At 38.6% G+C, this 12,674-nt stretch overlaps 1 protein-coding gene across 9 annotated transcripts in view; it reads left to right on the top strand.

The window, feature by feature from the left end:
* The window catches only part of DTL (denticleless E3 ubiquitin protein ligase adapter), an 83,811-nt gene that overhangs the window by 33,088 nt on the left and 38,049 nt on the right, over window positions 1–12,674 (top strand). For all 9 annotated transcript variants that reach the window (XR_015554361.1, XR_015554355.1, XR_015554343.1 and 6 more), the window contains exons 13-14: window positions 701–836; window positions 10,491–11,323. Coding sequence is in view for 2 of the 9 variants with exons in the window: in XM_087439403.1 (XP_087295529.1) it covers window positions 701–836; window positions 10,491–11,323 (969 nt within the window). In the remaining 7 variants the exon portion in view is untranslated. The remainder of the gene's footprint in view (window positions 1–700; window positions 837–10,490; window positions 11,324–12,674) is intronic.

The following is a 12,674-nucleotide window of genomic DNA, read 5'->3' as shown; positions in this document are numbered from 1 at the left end:
CACAAGCTCTTCAAGCTGGACTTTCTCTGCCATAAAAGGCTTGGGACCAAGATCAGGAATGGTCAGATATTTTTAAAGGGGCAAAGGTTGTTTTTAACTTCTTTCAGCCCAATGAACTTGTTTTCCCAGATTGCTCCTTTACCTATCTGAAAAAGAATCTCAAAGGAATGGTTTCATTCTACTTGAGTAGACTAGAGTTGTGGACTAAGTCTGATCTTGGAAATGATCCCATTACTTTAGCAATAAGCCAGAACATGGGGAATTCAGAAGAAAGTCATAGAAATTGAATGTTGGTGACATACACTGATTGATCATTTAAGAGAAAGAGAGAGTAAAAGCGTATCTTAATTACATAGTTCATAGTTATATAGAAGGTGATAAAGATAATGACTTGCTCAACTTCTTGAGAATAAAATGAAATGAACTTGGCTTTATAGTAGAGCTTTAGGCTAGGTAAGAAATGACTGGTGATGAAAGACATACCAGCAGAATGTATATAAAGAAGAAACTAGTGAGTCCACTTCTTTGGAAATCTGGATTGGTTCCTGAAAGCAAGGAATGGAAGTATGTGATCTTTCAGATATCATTTTCTATATCTTGTTGTATCAGAGTTCTCCAGTCATGAGTCCTTAAGACACATCTATACTTTGTTGTGAATCTTTGATTGAAACTTCTTAATTCCCTTCCTGATTCTCCTTAGATTGCTACCTGCTCTGATGACAATACACTGAAAATCTGGCGCTTGAATAGAGGCTTAGAGGAGAAATCAGGAGGAGATAAACTCTCCATAGTGGGTTGGGCCTCTCAGAAGAAAAAAGAGGCAAGAGCCGACCTAGGTAAGGATCCCATGCATTTTTCTAAAAGTTTTTTATGGTTTGATTGGTTCAGTTCTGCAGTACAAAGTGATAAGCTAGATTTGGTCTTGTTTTGGTATATTTTTAAAGGAAAGCACCATCTTCTTGATATTCATTCTTTTTAATAAATATTTTCTGAGCACTACTATGTTTATCATCTACACAAGGCACAGGAATACAGTGGTGGATTTATTTTTAAAATATTTATTGCATACCTGCTATGTACTAGGCATTGTTCTAAGTTGATGGGGATTCAGCAATGAGCAAAAGAATCAAAAATCCCAAAGATGTAAATGAGCTTACATTATTAGTGTGAGAGGCAATAAACAAGCTAAAGAAGTAAAGTGTGTACTCTGTCAGATAACAATAAGTGCTTAGGGAAAAAAGGAACGGGAGAACGGCAAAGTGTTCTGTTAAAATTTTAAATTAGGTGCCCAGGGAGGCCTCAATGAAAAGACAACATTTGAATAAAGAAAGTAAAGTAGTGAGCCATGTGGATGTTCTGGAGAATATTCCAGGCAGACAAAAGAGCAAGTGCAAAGGCCCTGAAGCAGGAGCAGTTCTGGCATATTTTCTGTTCCTCAAAGAGGCTAATGTGGGTGTAGCTCCTGTGGCTGGAGCGGGTGAAGGAGAGGGAGGGGAATAGTAGCGGAAAATGAGGTACTGGTATGATTTGGGCTTTTATTCTGATAGAGAAAAAGCTGTCAGAGGGTTTTGATAGAGGAATATCATGATCTGACTTTTCTTAACTTGATCATTCTTACTCCTGTGTTGAAAAAAAATTGTAAAGGGATCAGGGTAAAAGCAGGAAGCTAATTTTAAAATCCATTGAAATAATCCAGGAAGCAATGATGGTGACTTGGACCAGATTGGTAGCAGAAAGGCGTAAGAAGTTTTCAAATTCTGGGTATATTTACAAGATAGAGCCAACAGAATATACTGTGGGATCAGATGTGGAATGTGAGGGAGAGTTATCAAGGATGACTTTAGAGTTTTTGGCTTGAGAAGCTAGAAGAATAGAGTTGCCATTAACCTAGATAGTCACTGCAGGAGGAGCAGGTTTGAGAGGGAAGAGCTGAAGTTCCATTTGGATATGTTGTTTGATATGATTATCAGGCATCCAAATAGAGATGTCAGAGAGGCAGGCAGATGTTTAATTCTGCACTTCAGGACTGGAGTTGTAAATGTGGGATTCATCATCATACACTGAAGGTAGCTATAATATAAAAGAGAATAGGTCTGGGGCCTGAGCCTTGGAACACCCCATTGTTTAGAGATTGGAGAGGTGAAGGAGCAGGCACAAACAGAAGAAAAAGAAAAACCAGAGTATTGTGTCCCAGAAGCCCAGTAAAGAAAGGAGAGAGGGATAAATTTGGTCAAATGTTTTTGGCATGCCACAAGATGAGAGCTAAAAAGTGACCTTTGGGTTTGGCAATGTGAGGGTTATTTGGCGACCTTAGTGAGAGCAGTTTTGGAGGAGTATCTGTTGTCTGATTGGTTTTGTTTAGGAGGATGGGAGAAGAGAACTTGGAGACTACAAGTATAGAAGGCTCTTTCAAGGAGTTTTGCTAGAAGGGAAAGGAGAGAAATGAAGTGGTAGCTGAAGGAAGAAGTGTTGAAGTTTGTTTTTGTTTTGTTTTGTTGTTTTATATATTTTTTTTATTTTAATGGGACTATAGCATTTTGTATGTGATTGGAAGGATCCTGTAGAGAGGGGGAAAATTGATACAGGGAAATTGGCTAGAGCAGTGTCCTCAAGTCAATGTGAGGGGATGATATCTAATATACAAGTAGAAGGGTAGGCCTTTGCCAGGAGCGTGGATAGTTCATCCATAGTAATTGGAGAAAAGGCAGAATACATAGGCACAGTGAAGGTTGGTGGATAGATGGGGTGGTCAGAACTTGTGGAAGTTTCCTTCTGTTCTGATATCTTCTATTTTCTTATTGAGATAGGAATCAGGATCATCAACTGAGAATAAAGATAAGGGAGGAGGTGGTAGAGATTTGAGGAGAGATGAGAAAGTCTGAAATAGTCACAGAATAGAAGAGTAAAGAGACCAGGGACATATGATTGTTGGGTGGTAAGAGTCAACTTGAGGCTAGCAGTCATTAATTGAAAGTGATTAGTCAGCGTGGTTGTATGTCTGCTGCACAGGTACACTGTAGGTGGAGAGTTGGATTTAACCAGGGATGTTTAGATCCACAAGTATGTGAGGATGAAGTGAGAAGAGGGCTAAGGGAGTTGAGGGTAGATATGAGAGGATGATTATAATGATTGACTATAGGATTTAAATTGGATAAGGAGGGAAGTGAGGATATAATGGGGCTGAGGGATGGTGTAAAAGTGGTAAGATCAATGAATTGAAGATCCCCTGGGGATGAAGGATTATTGGAGTTGGAGTACTAAAGGGAGCTGGGAAAATAGGTGATGATTGAAATTGAGATGATGGAGGATTTGCAGGTGTCGGTAATAATAAGGTCAAGGAATAAGTGGCTTAAGTGAGTGAAAGGACAAGGCTGTTGTAGAAGGAGGAGGTTAAGAAACTGAGAAACCGCGGTATTGGAAAGATCATGTATGTGGATTTTATAATAACCATGAATTGACAGGGATAGTGCTGAAGAGAATGACAGTGAACCAAGAGCAAAAATCTTCCAAGCACTGAGCCAGCCAAAGGGGATCCTGATGTTATCAACAGATGTACAGTAATAAGCTTGAAATTCAAGCTTAAAGATTCATTTTATGTTAGCCATCAAGGCCTAAGGTAATGGGCAGTTGAAGGTGAGATGATATATGCTCATTTTTCTAATGACTGACTTAGTCTCTTACAAGATGTTGTAAGCAGAGCTGGACTCCAGAGGGTCCACTTCTGTAGTCTTTGATGCCTTTATTTTTGGTTTTTGGTCTTTACTTTCTTTAAAATTTTTTTTTTTTAATTTAGTGTTATAGTTTAACAAGTCAACTAGTTCTACAAGGGTGAATAAGATAAATAGTCCTCGGTTCCAGTAGTTCCCAGGAGCAACTACTTTCAAATCTTTTAGCTGATTCTTTGATATATATGTCTGTATCTAAATAATATTTGTGCATTTCTGTTTCTTTGGGGGGTGTTTTTGCAGTTTTCAACATTATCTATTGACTTCTAACTTTGTGAAATGAGGATTTAGCTGTCTTTCCTGTGTCCCCACTATTACCAAACCTCTGCGCACTCCACATTCCTCTATCTTCCCGGTACAGGGTCATAATTTTGGTTTTATAGAGTTATTATTATTATTATCATTATTATTATTATTATTATTATTATTACTACTGTGTTTTCTATTCAGAATAGAGCTATGTGGTAAACTGCTGTTACTTTTTATTTCCTGTACTTTTTTCTCTTGAGGCTTTTTTTTTTTGGAGGTGGGGCTTGTCAAGATATATTCACATACAATAAATTCACTTATTTAACGTATACAGGTCACTAGTCTTTACTATATTCAGAATTGGGCAGTCGTCGACACAATCTAATTCTAGAATATTTTCAGCACCCAAAATGAGGGTTCCACTTTCTCCATATCCTTACCAAGGCTTGTTATTGTTCGTCTTTTTGATTATAGCCATCCTAGTCCCATTTGTCCCATTTTTGTTTTGTGTTTCCCTGATGGCTAATGATATTGAGCATCTTTTCATGTGCTTATTGCCATTTGTATATTTTCTTTGGAGAAATGCCTCTGCAAATCCTTTGCCCATATTTTAATTGGGTTGTCTTTTTACTGTTGAGTTGTGAGCATTCTTTATATATTCTGGATATGAGTCCCTTGTCATATAATGATTTGCAAATATTTTTTCTTCTGTAGATTGTCTTTTCACTTTCCTGATAGTGTCCTTTTACACACAAAATTTTCTAATTTTGATGAAGTCCAATTTCTTTGTATTTTCTTCTGTCATTTGTGCTTTTGTTGTTGTATCCGAGAAACTATTGCCTAACCTAATGTCACAAAGATTTACTCGTATGTTTTCTTCTAGGAGTTTTTTAGTTTTAGGGCTAGTTTCTATTTTGTGTTTATTTTTGTGTACGATGTGAGGTAAGGATCCAAATTGATTCTTTTGCACATGGATATCCAGCTTTCTCAGTATCATTTTTTAAAGAGACTATTCTTCACCCCCTTGAATTGTTTTGGCACCCTTGTGAAAAATCAATTGACCATAAGGTTTATTTCTGGACTCTCAATTCTATTCCATTGATCTATATGTCTATCCTTATAGTAGTACCACATTGTCTTGATTATTGTAGCTTTGTATTAGGTTTTGAAATTGGGAAATCTGAGTCCTCCAATTTTCTTCTTTTTCAAGATTGTTTTGACTGTTCTGGGTCTCTCGTATTTCTATACAAATTTTAGGACGAACTTGTCAGTTTCTGCAAACTAGCAAGCTGGGATTTTGATAGAGATTGCATTGAATCTGTAGATCAGTTTTGGGAGTATTTCCCAAAACTAAGATTGTTAAGTATTAACAATCTTAAGTCTTCTGATCCATGAACATGGGATGTCTATCTGCTGCCTTATTTTTGTATATACTTTTGTCTCCCTAATTTTGGAAAACATAAAAGAAAAGAATTATATGAGGAAAAAGCCATCAGTATTTCCACCACTCATACATAATTTTAATTAATATTTTGAGGTTTTTTTTTTAGATTTTTCCCCCATATCCATAGAGATTCTTGTTAACTGAGTATTAGTTATACTGTATGTACATTTGGATTTCTTGGGGACTTTTTTCACTGAACCTGATATTCCAAGCACTTTCTATGTTATCTTTTTAGCAAAACATTTAAAATAGTCCCTTGAGTAAATGTTCCATAGTTTACCTAGCTATTTTCTTGTAGTTTGCCATTTTGTTTCCAATATTTTGTGAAAATCTTATCTTTTTTTTCTATTTTTAGGGTCCTCCCCTCCCATTAAAATAGATTCCCAGAGGTAGAATTTCTGTGTTAATGCCTATAACCATTTTAAGATTTTTGATGAAAAGTATGTTGATTTTAAGTAGATATTTTTAGTGTATCATTAATTATTCTTAGTTTTGGAAGCTAAGTCACAAAAAAAGTTACACATGTTGACCAAATTTGGATCATAATAATAACAGCAGCATTTAGCCATTATTGAGTACTAGCATAATTGTTCTAAGGACCTACTTGAATTATCTCATTTAATTCCCCAAACAACCAAAACTGAAGCTCAATTAAGTTAGCCTTGCCTGACATCACACAGCTATGAAGTTGTTTGGGGAAGGACCAGATTTAAACCCTTGCAGTCTGATTCTAGAGCATATGCTTGGAAGCACTCTGCAGTACTGCCTCCTTTAGAACCAACACATCAAAGCAAAGTTCAAGTTAAGACCAGACCAAGAGTTATACCTAGATTTCTCCATTTCTGAGTGATGCTAGAGTTACTCTGAAGAGCACTACAAAACAACAACCTGACTAAGTACCAAAGGTTGACACACTGGCCATTGGACTTGGTAAGCCAGCTTCCAGCAACAGACTTGCTGCTGCTAATCACATTGCAATTTTGAAAATTATGTTCCTCTGCTTTCCCAAGCTTCTAATTGCCACCCCAGCCCTTCATTGCTACTCTGGGCTGCATATCTTCTCTTCTGGCCCTTTTAACACAGCAACTGGAAGGCTTTAAATCCCAAGGCACAGCCCCTTTTCCCTCTGCCCTACTTTTCCCAGCCAGCACCTGCTCTGTCACCTACTGTTCTTGCACTATTTCAGCCAGAGATCTCATAGCACTGTCGAGGCCAAGGTTCTCAACCCTGGCTGTGCCTCAGAACCACTTGTGGAGCTTTTTAAAAGTTTGTGTGTCCCTAGGGATTGTTCAGTAGGTCTGGGGTGGGGGCCAAGTACTTGTATTTTTATAAAGCTCCAAGTAAGTCTGGTATACAGCCGGGATTGAGAACCTCTTCTGGTCTGCACATTGTTGAGTGACAAAGATGATTATCCTTATCTTAAAGAGAAGGAAACCTTACCTGTTCTATCTAAAGTGCTTGCTGTAGTCTCACAAGTCAGCAAAACACTTACAGAGTCCGTTTTTGTTTTGTTTTGTTTTGAGGAAGATCAGCCCTGAGCTAACATCTGCCAATCCTCCTCTTTTTGCTGAGGAAGACTGGCCCTGGGCTAACATGCATGCCCATCTTCCTCCACTTTATATGGGACACTGCCAAAGCATGGCTTGACAAGCAATGCATCAGTGCGCGCCCGGGATCTGAACCGGCGGACCCCGGGCCGCTACAGCGGAGCGCACGCGCTTAACCGCTTGCGCCACCGGGCCGGCCCCCAGAGTCTGTTTTTTGATGTCTGGAACCTCACCCTCATCCCTCTCAGCAGTAATGAAATTTAACAAACATTGTTGAATAATTCTTTGCTAGACACTAGCAAAGATTCTTTAGGTAGACCTAAAAATGAGTAAATCATCATCACCTGCCTTCTAGGTGCTCACACTCTAGTCCAGGAGGCAGATGGAAAAGCTATAGTACGTTGTAAACATTTCTCCCAACTGTATAAAGAAAAGCTCTGAGAATCTCTTCCCTGTGGAAGAGGAGAGAGAGCTCTATGGGACAGGAGGAAAAAAGTTTGCAAATTCTTCACAATGGAGTTAACATTGTCCTCAGAGCCTGGAAACATGAGGAGAATTTTTGCCTGGCAAAGAAGGGGCAGACTTGGCAAGAAAACCACAGGAATAAAGACAGAGAGGTGACAATGCACAGCTTGTTCAGGAAGCAGTGAGTAGTCTCCTGTAATAGGATCCTAAAGTAGCATAGTACGTGATAAGACTGAAAAGGTAAGGTGAGGCCAGGTGACAAACCCTTATATAGAAAGAAGCTACAAATTGATTACTGGTAAGCTCTCTGTAATTCCTCAAAGCAACTGACTTTCAGGAAGCCTTTAGGGCAATAACCCAGTCGATGCTACTGTGTCATCAAATCTCATGCAGTGCTTAGGCTCAATAGGGGCTGATGCACTTAAGTAGATGAAGTACTAAATGGCATGTTGTATTTAAATCTATATGCCAACATAATGACATACTATTCAGCTGTTAAAAAGAATGCAGTGCATCTAAGTGTACTTATATGAAGAGAAAAAGATACACTGTTAAGAGAAAAGAACAAATTGCAGAACTTGTGTAATAATCCATTGTTTTTTTTAACATATGTTATACTGTGTGTGTACTAATAGGCACATAGAAAATTGTGGAATGCACAGGAAAATAAGAGTGAAATGAAAAGGTTGAAAAGAGGACTTTTTACTTTCCATCTTATTCTCCTCTGTTTGAATTTTTTTACCATGAACTTTTATTACTTTTATAATCTATTTACTGTTTTAAAAAAGAAAGGAAAGATTTAAATTTGACCCAGAGTTTTGTTAACATTCAAAGTTAACAAAATCTTCTCTTTGACTCCATAGTCCACTTCTTCCTTCATTATAACATCCTAAAGGAAGAGGAAATACCCCAACTTTTCACCACATCAGATTTCCCACTGAGCTTCAGTAAACTCTTCAAATGTCTGCCGCTCAAGTATCAGAAATTTATATGTGTGCTTTGTCCGTGGCCTAGCTTTTCCTTCTCCCCTAATCCTGCCTTAGAATCTGCATGTTGTAAAACCAATACTATTTTAGTACTTTCTGCTCTAAGTATACATGTCAACCCACTTTAATGAACTAATGACTATCGGGGCTGTGCACTGAGGAGTGAGGCAAATGAAAAGCTTCCTCCTGAAATAATAACTGTAATCAGGCTCTAGAACATGAGTTTGAGAACTGTCACCGGCTGCTCTATGAACAGGTCCCTGTCACTAACTCCACTTCTGTAGCACATTGTGAGAAAATGGGGTTTTCCAGTAATGATCTTTATTGAAGGAGCAGTATCACTTTGGCCACTTCTAAACATATAGTTGATGAAAAAAGTTTGGCTTAAGTGGTGAAAAGCACAGGGTAAAATGTGCAGAGTAACTAAATGACTGAAATTAGTACTTGTAAATCTTTATTCTAGCTAAAAGAGAGATTGTATTTTTATGTCAGCCCATCCTAAATTCAGTTGCATATAAATGCAGTTCAATAATTAAACTGAATTGGGCCAGCCCCGATGGCCTAGTGGTTAAAGTTCAGCACGCTCCTCTTCAGCGGCCGGGGTTTGGTTCCTGGGCATGGAAACATACCACTCGTCTGTCAGTGGCTGTGCTATGACTGCAGCTCACATTAAAAAAAGAAGGAGGTAGTGCCGACCTGGTGGTGTAGCAATTAGGTTCGCACGTTCTGCTTCGGTGGCCCAGGGTTCGCCAGTTCGGATCCTGGGCGTGGACCAGTATACTCACCGTTCTTCAAGCCATACTGAGGCGGCGTCCCATGTAGAAGAGCTACAACTCTACAACTATGACATACAACTATGTACTGGGGCTTTGGGGAGAAAAAAGAAAAAAAAAAAAGGAAGATTGGCAACAGATGTTAGCTTAGGGCAAATCTTCCCCAGCAAAAAAATCAATCAATCAATAATAATAAACTGAATTAAATATCAGGATTATAATTCAAAGACTTTGTGACTGAGAAATAAGTAGATGCCCTTTCCTTGTTAATTGAAGACAGGAACACTATTTCAGAAATCTAGAAAGCTCAGAAGGAAAGTGAGAAAATACAGTGTTGTCTGTGGTGGGGCCTGAGGGGGAAGAATCATGAAGTTTATAAGAATTTGCCTGAACTACTTGCCATTGTCTGTAAATAAGGGACAGGATGCATAGAGAAGAGTTCTATCCACTGTTTGATTTGCTTTACAGAGAGCAAGAATTGAGTTTCTGAAATGTTCTTTGGCATTCTTTGGCTTGTGGAAAATAGTAGCCATTTGTAAGTTAAGGTGGAAAGCTATGTGAGGCCTGATAACTTTAACAAGTAATTGATAGAATTACTTCTTGTGGAGATTAAAAACTATCTCCATTTAAAAGATATGGAAACGGAACCAGAGGAGGTAAAGGGTTGTGCTCAAGTCACGTAGATATCGTGTCAGATTTTAGACCTGTGTGCTCCTGTTTGAGAGCCACTGTGCGGTGGCTCTCTGCCCTAACATTGCTCAAAAATATATATGGGAATGATAATGGCAACTTAGGAAAACAAAATGTCATTAACAAACTAAATGTCTTGCTGTTACCTTAGAATACTTTGTAGCTATTAAAAATGATAATATAAATTTGTATTAATGTGGGAAATGTTCATGATAATGTTGAGAAGCAGATTACTAAATAGTATATACATTATGGTCTCATTTTTGTGTAGAAAAAGTTAAGGTATATAATATATGTCACATGCGCAAGTATAGAAGAAACACTAAAAGTGGTTCACCTGGATACTTTTAAATTTTTCTTATGTTAATTTTTCTGTATTTTCTAGATTTTTACAAGTATATGTTTTACAGTGGGGTAGTTGGGAGGCTGGCAGTTAGGAAAGGGGAAGGAATATGCTAAGAGGGTGTGGTAAAAATCAAATGATTTATGTAATCTACTCACTGGGTAATCAACCCTGAATGATTAAGTTAGCTATAATTTTTGGTGATGAGAATTTAGGAGTTTTCTATGGCTTTCACTTCTGATTTTCATGACCCTCTTTTCTTTTTCAGTAACAGTGACAAGTAGCCAGAGTACTCCTGCCAAAGCCCCCAGAGTAAAGAGCAGTCCATCCATTTCCTCCCCATCATCAGCAGCTTGTGCTCCAAGCTGTGCTGGAGACCTCCCTCTTCCTTCAAATACTCCCACATTCTCTATTAAAACCCCTCCTGCCAAGGCCCGGTCTCCCATCAGCAGAAGAGGCTCGGTCTCCTCTGTCTCTCCCAAGCCACCTTCATCTTTCAAGATGTCCATTAGAAATTGGATGACCAGAACACCTTCTTCATCGCCACCCATCACTCCACCTGCTTCTGAGACCAAGCTTATGTCTCCAAGAAAAGCCCTCATTCCTGTGAGCCTGAAATCATCCCAAGCAGTGGCTTGCTCTGAGTCTAGAAATAGAGTGAAGAGGAGGCTGGACTCAAGTTGTCTGGAGAACGTGAAACAAAAGTGTGTAAAGAGTTGCAACTGTGTGACTGAGCTTGATGACCCAGTTGAAAAGCTTCATTTGGATCTGTGCTGCCTTGCTGGTAACCAAGAAGACCTCGGTAAGGACCCTCTAGGTCCTACCAAACCAAGCAAGATTGAAGGAGCTAGTATGAGTATCTCAGAGCCTCCTTCTCCTGCCAGTCCTTATGCTTCAGAAGGCTGTGGAACACTACCTCTTCCTTTGGGATCTTGTGGAGAAGGATCTGAAGTGGTAGGCAAAGAGAATAGCTCCCCAGAGAATAAAAACTGGTTATTGGCCATGGCAGCCAAACGGAAGGCTGAGAATTCATCTCCACGAAGTCCATCATCCCAGACCCCCAATTCTAGGAGACAGAGCGGAAAGACTTCTCCAGGCCCGGTAAGTCAGCAGTGGTGGGAAGATGCATTTCTTAACTTGAAGGGGGCCAGTAAGATAGATTCCCTAACTTCAGAGAGGCAGGCACAGATCTCTTCTCAGAAGTCAGAATGCTTTTTTTAAAAAAACAAATCTATTTATTCCTAGGGTTGCCAGATTTAGCACATAAAAATACAGGACAAATATTGCATGGGACATTTTTATACTAAAAATTTCTTATACTAAAAGTTATTTGTTGTTTGTTTGACATTCAAATGTAACTAGGCATGTGCTGTATTTTATCTCGCAACTCTATTTACTCCCATTAAAATCCCTTCTGTCAAGGTTTGTACCCCTCAGCCCTGTTGCCTGATTCATCAAAGCCTTCCTCATCCTCCAGGATATCAATTCAAAAATATCTTCCCTTTCCTTTGACATTATTCCCTCACCCCTTTTTTTATTTCTCCCACCCCCTAGCAACCTCTTTTTATAGACTCCCTCCCCTTTTTATAGATAAAGCTGCCATTTGTGGGCAAGTTGCCAACATCCATATATAGATTTCCAGTTTGTAATTACAGTTTATGATTATTTAAAATAAAGTGAAACTTACAGACTTACAAAGCAATTTCAGTGCAGAATCCTTCTAGATTTTTATGATTTTTTCCCCAATCTTTTGTAGTCACCTTGCTCACCAATATTTTTGGCAACTCACCTATATCTATACTTTTTTGAACATTCAACTTAGTTTTACTTATCTTTTTAGGACTCGTATTTCATTGGTTGACTAATATTTAAGTTAGATAATTTCAAAAACAGATATTGCTGGCAGAAATAGGTTTGTGAACCTTGAATCAAAAGCTAGTGACTCATAATGGTGGAGACAGAAGTAGCTGTGAGCAATGGGTGAGCTATGGGCACCAGTTAAAAGGACTAGAAAGCTTCTCTTAATCAGTTTGCAAGTTAAGGGGGGCGGGGAGTTAAGGAAATTTCCACCGTGGTTCGTAGTAGCTCTTGCTCTGTGTTAAGGAGAAGGGGGTAGAATGATTGAAATCCAATCCAGGAATCATGAGCAGCAACATCTGCCCTTTAAAGGGTAGAAGGTAGATAACCTTAGGCCAGTTCTAGTTTAATAAGTGTTCATATCCCACACCTACTATCGTGAAACCTATCCCATAATTTTAGGACAAATAAACTAGAAATAATTTAAAGATTACTTCAAACACAAACTCCAACCAAGACCTTGCTACAGAATATGAAAAAAAGCTATTAGGAGTCTTTTCCTTTCTTCTCTCAAAATCATCACTGCATCTACTCTTTGTTTCTAGCTAAAATTCCTATTTTTTCAGGGGAGCTAGTCTCAGCTATATGTTAGCAG

The sequence above is a fragment of the Ceratotherium simum genome, chromosome 2 (assembly GCF_057802395.1).
Source record: "Ceratotherium simum simum isolate JZ-2026a chromosome 2, ASM5780239v1, whole genome shotgun sequence".
Lineage (NCBI taxonomy): Eukaryota > Metazoa > Chordata > Mammalia > Perissodactyla > Rhinocerotidae > Ceratotherium > Ceratotherium simum.
Note: the sequence above shows the minus strand (reverse complement) of the source record. Positions and strands in the feature narration are given on the sequence as shown.